Raw genomic sequence first — 15,994 nt, 5'->3', positions numbered from 1 at the left:
TTAATTTTCCGGGAACAGAAGTTAAACTCACAGGTCTATATTTACTTGTGTCAGCCTTTGATCCTCCTTTGTGAATTGGGGTCACATTTGCGCATCTCCAGTCCATGGGTACCTCCCCTGAGTCCAAGAAAGCTCTCATAATTATGGCTAAGGGTTTGCTTACTTCCTTTGCTGCCTCCTTTAATATAACTGGATAGATCCCATCCACCCCAGGTGCCTTTCTTGTGTTTATCTTCAACAATTTCTCCTCCACTTTACTTTTAGTTATTACAAGATTCTCTAGCTTACTGCAAGAGTTGAATATACCTCTGGCATTCCCCTCGCTGAATAACTCCTCATGTGTGAATGTCGATGCAAAATATTCATTTAGTTTGTTAGCTACCTGAGCAGGATCATCAACAGTTGACCCATCGATATTAAGTTGACCAATCTGATTCATCCCCTTCCTTCTAGAGTTTACATAAGTAAAGAACTCTTTGCTGTTTTTCTTCGCATCCCTTGCCAAGGATTTCTCGTAATCTGCCTTCGCCTGCCTAACCTCCTTTGTAACTTGGTTACAGATCAACTTGTGTCTATCATAGGCTTCTGTGTCACGTGTTAATTTGTATGTATCCCATGCATTTTTCTTCTCTGCCATATGCCTCATTAGTTCATCTGACATCCATTTAGGCCTAAACCTTGAACAATATTTCTTAGTTGGTATGTAAAGCCTAGTAGCTTCCAAGATAAGTTCTTTGAATGCTTCCCATTTTGAATTTGCTGTTGGTAACATCATCAGTTGATCCCACTGTATAGAATTTAAATACTGTCTCAGTCCATCGTAGTCGCCTTTACGAAAGCAATACCCCTTCCCTTTACCCTTAATGGTAGTTACCTCTTTGAGTAAATCCCACTTCAGAATAATGTGATCACTGCCACCTAGTGGTTCATTTATCTGCAGATTCTTAATGCATGAAGAATCACTGCTGATAATCAAATCAAGAGTATTACTCCCTCTAGTTGCCTCCCGAACATGCTGATGTAGAAAACAATCATCCAATAAATCCACAAAAGCCTTGCTAGTGTGTGAGTGACCAGCCCCAAATTCCAGTCAATATCTGGGAAATTAAAATCCCCCATTATAAGACTCTCTGATTTACTGGCCCACTATTTCCCTGTACAATTTCTTATTATACTCATCAGAGTCATCCGGTCTATAGCACTCCTACTCTCAATTTTGATCTCCCAATGCTTATGTCACACCAAACTGACTCGACACTTCCCTGTCCAGCGATGTCGACTGGTTTCAATTCCTTGGATTTTATGTGTTTCTTAACTAATAGCATAACCCCTCCTCCCTTCCTATCCTGTCTATCCTTTCTGTAGACGTACTCCCCAAATTCCAGTTCTGCATTCCTTATATCTGTGTGACACCACGTCTCTGAAATCCCCACAATATCTGCCTCTGATGTTTTGAGCAATACCTCAAATTCATCAAATTTATTTACTAAACTCCTAGCATTGGTGTACACGCAAGTATACATGCACCTGCCCTTCCTCTTAGCCACCCTAACACAACCCATGTGTTTACTTGTACCCCCATGATTCCCAGCAGTCTCTGAAATATCCTGCATCTTATTTTCCAGGCTGCTGCTCATTCCAATAGAATCAGTGCAAGAATCACTTTCTCCTCTGCCAGTGGCTACTGTTAATCTATTATTCCTTGTATCCCCCCCAGTCTAGCAGTTTTCCGACCACCTAACACTTTTCCCACCTAACACTGCCTCGATAGCATCAGCAAACATTCTTGCACCCTTTCTATTTAAGTGTATCCCATCCCTGTAGAAGCAGTCTCTCCTGTTAAAAAGTACAGACCAGGCTGAAAAAAATTCTACCCCTTGAGCCCTGCACAATCTTTCCAGGGCCGAAATGATCGACAGGACTCTCATCATATACTCCCTCCTATCGTGTCTGGGCAGAATTGCAGACACTTTCAAATTCAACCCTGATTCACGGCTTTTTTTCATCAGTGACCTGTACTTGTTAAGTAATTCCGCCGGTCTCCTACTCTTAATATCATTTGTGCCAACGTGTACAACTATATCACCTTTTGTGCCCTTAAAAGATGATATCCGCTCTACAACGTCATCTACCTTTGCCCCTGGCAGACATACCCTGGTCCTGTTCCACCTATCCTTTTTACAAAGCATGTTTCCCGTTTCCCTGACAATAGAGTCACCAACAACTACTAGTTCCTTTGGGACCAGCACATTCTGCCTTGGGGGTTGCCGCTGTGTTGCGCGATGACCAAGTGAAGCCAGTGCTCTGGCATTTGTGTCGGCAGCTGAGCTTGATGGGCCCCTCACTTGTAATCCTTTGAGGGCATCCACCCTGTCCTTCAAGCTCTCATATAGGCCCATAACAACGCTGAGTTGTCGCCTGATTTCCTTACACTCCTTGCATCGCGCACATACAAAGACATCCCCCATGGCAGTATCATGTCCCATACCTGACTGCTCCGCAAACATCAAGCAAATAGTGCATCTTAAAAGGCTGTGATTCAGAGGGCAACTGCCCCCCTCAGTTCTCCCCTGAGCCACAGCATTCCCATTAGCTTGAGCCTTTTGCTTTGCTGCTCTGGTTTGAGTCATGATTTCGATTTACTTTCAATAAAATTTCAATTTCAGTACAAAATTAAATCCTAAACTTGTATCCCAACACAGTTATAACGCTATATTTATGTTTCAGTAACGAGTGTTATCTACGAAATCTACGAGTGTTATCTACGAAATATTTATGTTTCAGTAACGAGTGTTATCTACGAAATATTTATGTTTCAGTAACGAGTGTTATCTACGAAATCCCTTTATATAACTTCTGTATCAAGTTATGTATTAATTATTTATTTTTACTAATTATTTATGTTACGTAACCTAAGTGGTTATATATATAGTTAAAAGTACAATTTAATTGCCAATGAAGTTCGACAAGATTAATAAATTTTACTGATTAATTTTCGCGTAACAATGGCGGCTATTTACAAACGGTAAACACGTGGATTTGATACCCTTTCCGATACTAAGTAATACCTACAAAATCTCTATCTAAGTTACTTTAAACTTAAGTACCGTAAATAGGAATATAAAGCTACTTTAGAAAATAAGTTAATATGTCAATTTAAACTAATAAAGCAGAAAATAAATCAGAAAAAACTTCTCTGTTCCAAGAGCGGCAGAAAGGCACGTCCGCACAGGCAACACTCGTCCTCAGACCCTCAGAATAAGTAACATTAATCCTCTCTACTGGGAAAGCATTGCTTATTCAAGATAGATATGCTTATTCAATAACAGGCAACTTGTTTTGAAAACATTCACAATATGAGATGTAACAGAAACAATGTAATTTCACCTCTTTCAGTGATTTACTACAAACTAAAATGATTCTTTGCACTAACTTGTTAACTAGTAATTTTCCCATAGTCTGAGGCTTTCAGCCCTAAACCCTTTTTTAGTACTTTGCTAGAATAAGTTACCTCGGCCACCCAGAGAAATTTAAAGGTCAACTAGATAGATACCTATATGAAAAAAGAAAGAAATAGGTATTTTATTTTATTTTTATTAAGTAATTAATTAATTATTATTATTATTATTTATTTATGTCTATAAGCTGGTGCAAATAAAGCCTTGGGCTTCCTTTCAATATATGGCTAATACAGATATAACATCTGAAATCCAGAAAACTCGGGTTTTGGAGATTGTCAGTTTTTGGATAATAAATCTAACCAATCATGAAATGTGAAGATTCAAACACAGATAAAGAGGGAATGTATCAGTAACCCAGCTGTCTACTTTTTGATAATTTTTCTGTGTGATTAATTTATTTTTTTAACTATATTATTTTATTCTTATTCTTTTATTCCTTAGGCCATTGATCAAAATTTTCACTTGAGTAACAGCATGATGAAGTTGATGAAATTTCATAAAAAATGAACAAACAAAATAACACAAGCAATTTTTTAACTGGACAAGATAATTTTAATACTTTTTTTTTTAAGAATTAAAGTAAAGGCTTTTAATCTCGCCCTCCCATTTGTGCTTGACACTGAGCCTTTCCCACTTTGGCCATAACTGAAAACTTTTCCATTACTATCAGAACACCTAAATTGCTTGAAATCAATGCAAAAAAAAAAAAATCTGCTTCAGAGAGATGCAGTCCCGATGATAATCTTTGGGCACATAATGCAAGTGCCAATTTTTTCAGCTTGAGATAGGAGATAACCCAGTTTCCAGAGTTTTTGGTTCACTATCTACACAATATATATATCTGAACAAATATCATCAGCCAATCATAAGGCTGAAGATCAGATGAAAGTGGAAATAGTGAAGATCTCCTTAGCTATGTTTGAATACCTTTAATATAGTGCAGACATGTCTGTTTTACTTACTGAAATATTAAGCAGTTGTACAGTAATTAGAAAGGCAAGAATAACGAGTATGGTCATAATAAACACCCGAGAAAGGCTTGCCATGAACTATCAAGCAAATTTTGTTCTGTGGGTTTTTTTTTTTTTTTTTTTTTTTTATTTCTGTGCAACGCAGAAATACAACCCAGAAATAGTACTCACCCTCACTTTAGAAACCAGTAAAGCCTCAATTAATATAAAGGTTAATAAAAATTAATATCAATAAAGCTTAATTTTCAAAGCAAATAAATGTGCAGAATGACAGTTCTAACTGCACTGTTAATAGAATTAAATTTCAAAAATACGAACCAAAACACCACACTCCTTTATTAACGATTAAGTTAAGACCACTATCAACAATTATTAAAGAGACCAAGGAGAACAGAGAAATATTATGTCACTTGAATTGATAGATGACTAACCAATCAGAGCACATTTCACCTTGAGTGTTTTATGTACAGTGAAGGTATGGCTGTTTTATATACCAATGCAATTTTTCAAAAAAATAAACAAACATGTAAAACTTGAATTTCGTTTGGTGGCGTAGACTCTCAAGTAAGACCATTATGTGTTTGCATACAGCAGTTGAAAGTGCTGGTTATTGAAAATAAATGTATAGATACAAAGTTACTAATGGAGTTTTTGAAAGCATTAAATATTGTTTAACTTTAATATAATTGAATTCAGAGAACCACTTAATGTGGAATGACATTGTGTCCCCACATAGGCTGACCATCCCTCCTCTCTTGAGGTCTCTTTTCTCTTGAAAAAGAGAAATTCTCTGCGTTACTCTAGGAATACAATAAATTTTAATCAAAAAATTTTAAAAAATTTATAATTTTTTATGTAAAAAATAATAATAATAAATTTCAAATGTAGAATTTGTTCGCAAACAAATCCTCTTAAAACTGAATCAATTCCCAGAATATGTAGTATCTTTACACGAATAAATTCTTATAACTTCCTCTTAACATCATCACCAGCTTTGGTCAAAACTGGATCACTCTTTTGTGGTCTTTCAGTTTGTTTCCTTTAGTGCATATATATGGATTTTTACAATAGAAATAAAGAGGTCAACATCTCAATATGAAAATCAGACTACATCTTGAATACTATATTCAAGTCTGAAAACCCCATTTTAGAAAGAATCTGTTTGTGTTGCCTACAAAGATGTGGATACCAGTCCCTTGCTTAGTGATCTGATTTTGGTATTTATGATTTTAAAAGGTTGAGAAAACTTAATTTTGGGGATATATTTCCATTCTTTAAGATAACAAACAATTTGATCAAATGGGGTTCAAATTAAGGAGAAATAATCATAATCTATATATGCAAAATTTGTCAGCATTGTCAGCTTTTGGTACAAACTGCTTCCCAGCTTTATAGAATCAGAGAGTTTATGTTGATTTTTAATGAGTGGCGGTGCAGATAGATATATATATATATACATTGCCACCTAAAAGTTTGGAATAATGTTTCATTTTTATTAACTTTCACACTATTTATTAAAATAGGACCAACTTGTTTACCAATTTTTATTAAAATATATTCTATTATGTATAAATAAAAAAAAACTTAAATAATATTTAAGAAATTTTCTAGAATATTCGAGAAAGATGTAGAATATTCCAAATATGGTAGGACATCGTAGAATATTTGAGAAAGATGTAGAATATTTCCAAATATGGTAGGACATTGTAGAATATTCTAGAAATTGGGAATGTTGTTTCAATATTATAGAAGATTGTAAACGAATGATTCTAGAGTGTTTTGCAATAATATAAATTGAGGAGTAAGAGCTGTAACTTAAAAAAATTAACACTCATCATTCAGAAGGAGTATTTGGTCTAAGTTTTGTGTGTTTTATAATAAACACGACAAGAAATAAGGAACTTAGTGTTGAAAAAAGAAGTGGTATTATAACTCTGTAAAAGAAAGATATTCCATGAGAAGTATTGTCAAAAAACTAGATGTTTTATTTAAAGGAGTACAAACTACCATTTTACAACTCAAGGAGACTGGCAGTTTAAACGACAAACCATGATCAGGATGACCATGCATAACAATGGAAGCAGGTCAGACCATAACACTGATTTCCAAATGCAATTGACAACTTACTACACCTGAAATCCCAGTTGAGTTCAGTAGGAACAGAGAAACTACTGTATCTACATCAACTGTAAAATGTCTTAAAAAAAAAAAAGGACTTCATGATCATGTAGCAGTCTGAAAATCCTTATTAAAACCAGAAAATCGAAAGAAATGGTTGGCTTGGGCTAAGAGTAATTAACATTGAACAATTGAAGAGTGGAGAAACATACTGTGGACGGATGAATCTAAATTCGAAATTTTTGCATCCAAGCTTAGAATTTGTGACATGATCAACTGGAGGGGAAAAATATAATGATGCCATGTTGTTTAGTGCTTACAGTCAAACATGGGGTGGTTCCATCACAATCTGGAGTTTGCCTCTGTTTTTCTAGATGACATCATCATCCAGAAAAACAGAAGCAACTCCAGATTGTGATGGTGTCATCATCAGAATTTAAGAATTTTAAGAAAAAAAGGCTATAAAAACATTCTTGAACATAATGCAATATCCTCAGGACTTCAGCTTTGTGGAATAAATTTTGTATTACAACAAGACAATGACCTGAAGCACAGCACTAAGCTGCAGGACAACAGAAGGGAGTATTAGAAAACAGGACTTGAGCATTGGGATGCATATCATTAACAATATGATTAGCAATAAGGAGGGTATATAGCAAATTATGGTGTGGCTATAACTTAGTACTGAAGCACAGCTGTAAGCTGTACAGGACTTTCTATCAACTATTCTCAACAGGAAGGAGTATTAGAAAACAGGACTCTAGTGTTGGGATGCATATTGGTAACGATATGCATAACAATAACAATATAATTAACGATAAGGAGGGAGTATAGCAAATTATGGTGTGGCCACCCCAATTGCCAAATGCAATAGAGCTTTTAAAATCTTAAAATACTCTGTAATGTGGGTTTTTTGTTTTTTTTTATATTAAACCTTACATTGTCATAGCTAATTTCAAAAAAAATTAACTAAAACTGTTCTCATATGCTGTAATTCCAAACTTTTAGGCAGGTGTGTGTGTGTGTGTGTTAATGATGAAAATAATTGAGAGGTGAGAACTAAATAATCGATTATGGATCATTTGATTATGTCCATCACTAATATATGTATATACGAGGTACATTCAAAAGGTTCCCAGAATTTTACAATAAAAATTAATTGAATCAACAGCTGTGCTTATTAGTATTAGTAATGGCCGCATGGTACAAGAAAGCCTATGGCTTATGCTGCGCCAGCCAAAAAAAAAAAAAAAAAAAAACCCCGAATAAAACAATGATAAAAAGAAATAATTAAATAAAAAAAAACCTGATCACCTTCAACCTTCCTTCTGCACACTCACTTGCTCCATTGATTTTTCCAAGCTTTGAAGCATTCTTTAAAATCATGTTTTATTAGTGCATGTAAGGCTGCCCTTGACATTTTCTTTGATATCATCCACTGTAGCAAAATGACAACCTCAGAGCCATATTATCAGTTTAGGGAACAGCCAGAAGTCGGGTCGGGTGGCACAGTGCTGGGGATGTATGGAGACTGCTTTGTGAGTGTGATTTTTTTTTGTAGCCAAGAACTGCTAAACTGGCATCGCCATGTGACTGGGCTCATTTTCATATTGCAGGATCCAGCCATCCTTCTATTTTTGAGGTCATCTTCACTTCACATTCTAAATGTAGTAAGCAGCAGTAAGCTTTTCCCAGTCACAAATTCACGGTGTGCTATGCCCTCTTCCTCAAAAAATACCAGTCAGCATGACTTTGATGTTGGATTTTATTGCATGAGACTTCTTGGACCATGGGGACATTTTTGTGTATTATTTTTGTGTATTATTCTACCTTAGTCTTGGGGTTGAATACCTAACTCTCATGCCCAGTGACCACTTTTCTTAGGAAGCTCAGATCCTGCACAGAAGCTTCAAACGAATCACCTGCAATTAGCATTAGCATACACTGCAAGAAAGCAGGCTTATGAGCATCAGCCAAAAAAAAACTGCTCCCATTTCACCCCTTCGTTCATTCCAAATACCTGTCCAGCTCAACCTTAAATTTATTTAGGCTATCAACTTCCACAACAAAAGATGGAAGTCTGTTCCACCAATCAACTACCCACTGGCTAAAGGCAAACTTCCACACATCTATCCTAAACTGTCTTTCCTCAATTTGAATTTATGCCCTCTCAGGTGATTATTCTGAGCAAGAGGAAGAATCCCATCAGCATTGAGCATGCTCAAACCATTCAAGACTTTATACACCTCAATCAAATCACCTCGCAGGTGCCTAGTCTCCAGACATTGTAATCTGCAAAACTTAAGCCTTTCTTCATAAGAGCAACCCTTCATTCCATTCACTAATCTTGTTGCCCTTCTCTGTACTTGTTCCAACAGCTCTACATCCTTCTTAAAATGAGGCCTCCAGACCTGTATACAGTACTCAAGGTGTGGCCTGACCATTGCCTTATACAAGGGGATAATCACCTCCTTATCCCTGCTAGAAAAATTCCTGTATGTCATTGACAAGACACCATGAGCTACCCTTGCAGACCGTCTGCACTGCTCAGAAAACTTCATATCTGCCTGCACAATTACCCCCCCAGATCCTTTTCATTCTCTGCCACTGTCAATGTAGTACCACAGAGTGATACGTTACTCTGGGGTTACTGCTTCCCATATGTAGTACTTTACATTTGTCAATGTTAAACTTCAGTTGACACCTCTCAGTCCATCTACTCAACTTTTTTAGATCCTGTTGCAGCAGCATACTGTCATTAGTGTCATTAACAACCCTGCCGACCTTCGTATCATCTGCAAACTTGGACATTAAGCCTGAGCAATAACTTTCCTGCAGTCCATTTGATTGACAGCAAGCATGAACAAACTTTGTGTGACACATTCCTAAATTTTACATCAGGATTGTGTGTACTGAGCCTACCAGCCTCATGAACAGGTGACAAACAACGATTTGCCTATCATTTCACACAAGTTCCTTTACTTTTGTGACATTTTCACCTTTTCGTGATGTCGAAGGTCGCCCACTGCGAGGTTCATCTTTCAGTGTTTCCTGTCTTTTTTTAAACTGATTAAACCACTTGTAAATTGCTGTTTCCTTCAAAGCACCATTTCCATAAACTTTCCGTAATACATGCACCATCTAGCACTTTCCCAAGTTTAAAGAGAACTTGATGTTAGCCCACTATTCAAATTGTAACATTCTGCAGTCAGTCAGTTGTAACATAAGTGAAGTGGTCAAGCCAGTTCCCACTTGGCATGCATGTGCACCGAGGTCAACATCAGTGCTCCATAAAACATTACAGGCCATAGTGCAAACCAATTAAAGACCAGAATATGACTCCAGGAACTTTTTGAATGTACTACTTATAGATATAGATAAAATTTGAAGTTAGGGACTATTTTTACACAGATGTTACATAACTTTTACTTCCTTGCATCATTCTGTCATTATAAAATAATACTAGCAGGATGACTCATTTTACAGGATGAATTACAACTGTGTCGACATCAGTATCAGCAGTTGGAAGAGTTGCATTCAGAGTTGAAACAGAAGATTCAAAGAAGGAAATTTGAAATTTTTCACAATTTTTCAACACAGGATGTTAGTGCGAGCAACTTAAATAAAGCAATAAGTTTTATAAGACATGATGAGCTTGACGGGAAAGAAATAAAACATAGCACTAAAGATATTCCAAACAATATTAATCATGATAAAGTAAGTAACATTTTGATGTGAAAATATACTATGTGCATTTGTTTGTTTAATTAATGTCTTCTTACTGTCTGGCCCTTTCAACTTATTATGATTCAGAGAAAGTCAAAAGCAAGAAAATAAAACTTTTCAGATTAAGCAATTTTTTTTTGAAACTGACAAGTGTTTATAAATGTCCTGGGATTCTTCAATTGAATTTAGCTTAACTATAAATTTTATGTACAGTAAACTCTTTAAAGTCTGGGGATTTAGAGGTGCTGGATTTTCAAATTTTCACTTTTTTAGAGAGATATATCTAGTAGTTGAGAAGTTTTGGAGAAACACATTCAATGAACATTGAGTACAGAAAAATTGGACTTATTTACCTTCTTAAACACTTGTTATAATTAAATGATAGTGCTAATGATTACAAATGACAGTTTGACTTTTTTAAATGTAAACAAATTACGATAATATTTGAGTATAAGAAGGAATATCAATAAATGTGCTTCAGAGAAAAAAATACAGGATAAAACTATCCTTCTTAAGGAATAATTATAACAAGGTATGTGTAAGCCTCCTTAGCTGAGTGGTCAGGAGCAGGAGTGCAGTAGCACACGCTCTTTGAGTAGATCGGGGTTCAAGTGCCTGACTGCTAAATATAGTTGATCTGCCAACCCACGCTAGACCAGTGTGGCAGATTGTGATCCATTTCCCCCAACCTGAATCATTGAGGAGGCTTTCATCCTGCAGTGGATTGACAATGGCTGCAGTTTACCTATTGTTTTTATCTGTAGTCTCTATTAGTTTATATGACATTGTGGTTTTAATGTATCATAATCAAATTCAGTCAATTTCTCTTCCATATGAAAAAGGTTATTAAGTTCCTTTTTTACCTCTTATTATAACTTGTCATGCAGCTGATGAGCAGTATGACTAGTTATAACGTCAGAAAAAACTTGTAAAATTGTATGCAATTAAATCTATTGCTTGTGCATCCCATTAAACTGCTGCTTATGGAGGACATTAACCACAGATATAATGAAGCATGCATTTTTCCACCTCTGGATATTTTCTACCTCTCTTCTCCCTCAATTGTTCTAAAGTGATGTTAAAGATCACAGAAGCACTATGGCCATCTGATTGGGTGTAATTTTCAAGAGCAGGTAGTGTTAAGTTATATAGTTAATGAATAAGCAATAGCACTAAGAAAGTGATATATGGCACTTATTGCATGAATTATTAAAGACACGATATGATATGTGACACTTGTTGCATGGATTGTTAAAGACAAATGCTGTCATTGAAACAAATGTCGGATTTCTTTCATAATATGTCCAGATTGTAAAATATGCTGGATTTTACAGAGTTTACTGTATTATAGTTATTATTATTATTATTATTTTTTTTTTCTGTTGTTATTATTATTATTTTTATTACTCATCCGGTACCTGACTTAAAATAGACTCTTCTTTTAAGTTCGAAGACTCTGATTGTGTGTGAAGAAATACCAGTGCTCTGCCTGTTCACTTAAATAGGACGGATGAGTCCTTTTATTTATTTAGTTTATTTTATCTGTACATATACTTTTTTCTTTACTTTGGGAAATGTATACTCCAAGCTTTTTGAAGCTATGTAATAATTCTTTGTAGCTGCACCCTCAGGCACGTTGTTTGCTGTTTTGTAGCTGTTAATAATAATAATAATAATAATAATAATAATAATAATAATTTGCTTTTATTCTATGAAAATCCTAGACATCGATGATATTTCATGTCTGGGGTTTTTGTCTTCTCGATCCTTAACTGGTTGTTGTTAGCATGGGTTAAATCTGAGAAGATGAGATACTTGTTGAAGTTACACTTCAATTTCTGTAAATTTTAATTTTCAGGAAATATATGAAGGAAGCCTGTTACAGTGACAAAAGTAAAAGGGATAAATGATGAAGAGGAAATGTTAGTTTCTGACAGATTCTGTGAGCTTGGAGATGAACAGTGAATGGATGTGCAAAGTGTGTGGCTGAACTGGTTTAGAAGGAAGCAGTGGAATTACAGATGTCAATTCAGAAGAGCAGTGCTCATGGAGTTGTCCTTAGAAAAGGCATGATGAAGAAACTGAATGTCTGTGATACAGAGAATGGAAACACTTTGTGAAAGATTGGCTTCCCAGTTTCTGCTTTGTAACAATACGGTTGCCCTCTTTTGATTAGAGTCAGAGCTTGAGAAAAGGTTTCGGGACACCACTCCAGATGTGGGAATAACATTCCATGGCAGAGCAGAGTCAAACCTAAACCATCAGTAACTCAAGAGAAAATTGATGCTAAAATGGATACTGAGATAATTGATACAATGGAAAATGGAAATAAATTGAGGTATACAAAGTTAGTGGTGACTTAGGCTTAGAGATATTTGCAGAGAAAGAAATGGACACAGGACAGCATTTATACTTCCCAAAAAAGATAAACTCAAGTTTGAGAAAAAGCCCTCAGCACTTTGAAAGTTAACTAATGGATCCACTAAGTCCAAATAATGGTCGAATTGAAGCAGTGGAATTGCTGTAGATTCTGACAAAATATTGAAGATGGCAAGAAACTGGGCTATGGAGAACAGAGTTCTCCATAGGCAAAAACCCAGTTTGTCTTTGTTTGCAGGATACACATTTAATGACAAATGAGGACCCTGCTTGGCAGCAGAATTTCAGCTTCCTTATGGAAGTGATTGCCATTCACCTCTTTATAGAATTTTTTCCTAACAATCAGTTCTGTATATATCTGCTATATGCAATTGGCCCATCTCCCAGACAGACCTTGATGATCTCTTTTAGCATGCATTTTCTGTTCTCATGTTCTTTTATTAGGGTACCTCATGATCAAGGGTGGAATTCAGGATCATTTGGATCGAATTGAAATTCTCAAGGATACTCAGCATGGTTTTGTAAAGGGAAAATCATGTTTAAAAAATCTGGTTCGCTATTTCGAAAGGGTCACTCACGAGCTGGATTTAGGGAATAATTTCAACATTGTTTATTTAGATTTCAGCAAAGCTTTTGACTCAGTCCCACACGAGCGGTTGCTTTATAAGCTGGAACAGGTTGGAATCACTGGGAAAATCCTTAGATGGATAGAAGGATGGCTTCAGGGCAGGAGGCAGAGGGTTGTGATAAATGGCTATTCCTCAGATTGGGTTGATGTAAGAAGTGGGGTTCCCCAAGGATCAGTATTAGGACCACTGTTGTTTTTAATTTTCATAAACGACATTGATGAAGGGATAGACGGCGTGATGTCTAAATTTGCAGATGATGTTAAAATTGGTAGAGTAGTTAATGATCACTGTCAAGCTGAGCTTCTTCAGAGAGACCTAGATAGACTTCAGGAATGGTCAGAAAAATGGCAGCTGTGCTTTAATCCAACAAAGTGTAAGGTATTACACCTGGGAAACAGTAATCCCAAAAAAACTTATTCACTTGGTGGAGTTCAACTAAACCCAGTACTCAAGTACTGGGTTTAGTTGAAAGGGACTTGGGTGTTACGATATGGTCAGACATGAAATTCTCTGAGCATTGTAAACAGGTTGCAAGGAAGGCCCATGGTGTCCTATCGATGATCTATCGAACTTTTGCAAGTACAGATAGGGACGTGATAATCCCATTATATAAGGCTTATGTTAGACCACGCTTGGAATACTGTGTTCAAGTATGGAGACCGCACCTAAAGAAAGACATCGAGCTTCTTGAAAGGGTGCAAAGAAGGGTAACTCGCCTGGTGAGATCGGCAAAAGGGCGTCCTTATGAAGAAAGACTTCGAATATGTGGGTTGCAGAGTTTGGAAACTAGACCCTAGTTTGGGCTTAGTTTGGGTGATGCTGATACTAATGTGAGGTAGACACCTTAGAGGAGATTTGATTGAGGTGTTTAAGGCTCTGAGAGGCATCAGTAAAATGAATGAGGACAAAATTTTCAAGATTATAAATGATGCTAGAACTAGGGGACATAAATTCAAGTTACGGGGGGAAATGTTTAGATTAGACTGCAGGAAGTTTTATTTTAGCCAGCGAGTTATAAATTACTGGAATAAGTTGCCTTCATGGGTGGTAGAGGCCGACAGTTTGGGGAAATTCAAAGGTCATCTGGATAGTACTTTCGGGTAAGGGAAGCGCATAGGATGATAGGTTTAATTTCCTTTTTATTTATTTTTTATTTATTTTTTTATTTATTAATTATTATTATTTAGTTATTTATTTTATTTATTTATTTATTTTTTGTTTTTATCATTGTTTTGTTCAGATTTTTTTTTTTTGGCTGGGGCAGCATAAGCCATAGGCTTTCTTGCATGCGGCCGTTACTAATACCTCATTGGATGTAATACCTTTTGGGGTGATGCTGATACTAATGTGAGGTATCCTGTAATAGAACATATCCTCAAACAATGACTCTCCCTACTAAGTATGTCAAATAGTTCATTTTTCACATGCTTGCCCATACCTTTTCTGCCATTGATCTTTCTATCTGCTCTCCTTCTCTTCTCCCCTTGTTTGCATGGGAAGTTGAAGACAGGTCCTATGGGAATGATTATATCCTTATGATATCTGCTTTAACTGAGAGAAAATGTTGGCCATCAAGAATATCATAGTGGCAGTTTGAAAAAGCTGATTAAAATGTTTTTCAATAGCTGGCACAGTTTAACATCACAAGTGTCCTCCATGAAGCCTGTCAGTGATTCAGTGAAGTATATTACCGAAGGTATTGTCCATGCATTTGGTAAGGGTATCAAATCCACGTGTTGAACAGGTTTTGCAGCTCCCGCGAACGAAAAGTTTTTAATTATACTTAGCCACTTTATTGACTTAATTGTTAGATTAAATTATTTCTATAAGTAGCTTATAGACCTAGTCAAGCTCCATGGTTTATTTTGAATTTAGATAGTGCGATTTTGAAAGTAAATAATACCTTGTGTCCGTAAACTAACCGTTTGTAACTTGCCGCCATTGTTATACGATACAACATGTGCACCGAACTAGATAGCGTAAGGTCTAACGGAAAACTATATAGCATAAGGTTTAACGGAAAACTAGGTAGCGAGTATAGTAATATCAATTAATCAGTAACATTTATTAATCTTATTAAATTTCATTGTCAATTGAATTGTACTTTAACTAAATAAATATAGCGACCTAGTTTTTACAAACGTAACATCATAAATTAATACATGTAAATTGACAGGGGATAAGAAAGTCATATAACGTAACTCGGAGATAACATTCGATACCGAAATACATATATATATATAGTGTTATAACTGCATTGAGATATAAGTTTAGGGTTATATTTTATATTGAAATTTTATTGAACTTGAATAAGAAATCATGACTCAGACCAGAGCAGCAAAGCAAAAGGATCAAATTAATGGAAGTGCTGTGGCTCAGGGGAGAACTGAGGGGGGGCAGTTGTCCTCTGAATCACAGCCTATTGAAATGCACTGCTTGTTTGATGTTTGTGGACAATCAGGAACGGACACGATATTGCCAAGGGGGAATGTCTTTGTGTATGCACCATGTAAGGAGTGCAAGGAAATCAGGCGCCAACTCAGCATTGTTATGGACTTATATGAGAGCTTGAAGGACAGGGTGGATGCCCTCGAAGGATTTAAATTGAGGGGCCCATCAAGCTCTCAGCTGCCCACATCAATGTCAGAGCTTGCACTTGAACATGAAGCAACACAGCGGCAAACCCCAGGCAGAATGCGCTGATCCCAAA

The 15,994-nt window shown here is 36.2% G+C and overlaps 1 protein-coding gene across 5 annotated transcripts in view; it reads left to right on the top strand.

Annotated features, from left to right (window-relative positions):
• LOC150079201 (uncharacterized) overlaps positions 1-15,994 on the top strand; it is a 369,083-nt gene that overhangs the window by 248,617 nt on the left and 104,472 nt on the right. For 4 of the 5 annotated variants that reach the window (XM_090384113.1, XM_090384109.1, XM_090384111.1 and 1 more), the window contains one exon: positions 10,037-10,267. The exons of the other annotated variant lie outside the window; for it this stretch is intronic. In XM_090384113.1, the coding sequence (XP_090240239.1) occupies positions 10,037-10,267 (231 nt within the window). The remainder of the gene's footprint in view (positions 1-10,036; positions 10,268-15,994) is intronic. 5 annotated transcript variants of the gene reach the window in all.

This window comes from Mastigoproctus giganteus, chromosome 10, assembly GCF_048544385.1.
Source record: "Mastigoproctus giganteus isolate SK-2022 chromosome 10, ASM4854438v1, whole genome shotgun sequence".
Lineage (NCBI taxonomy): Eukaryota > Metazoa > Arthropoda > Arachnida > Uropygi > Thelyphonidae > Mastigoproctus > Mastigoproctus giganteus.
This window is presented reverse-complemented; position numbering and strand designations above follow the sequence as displayed.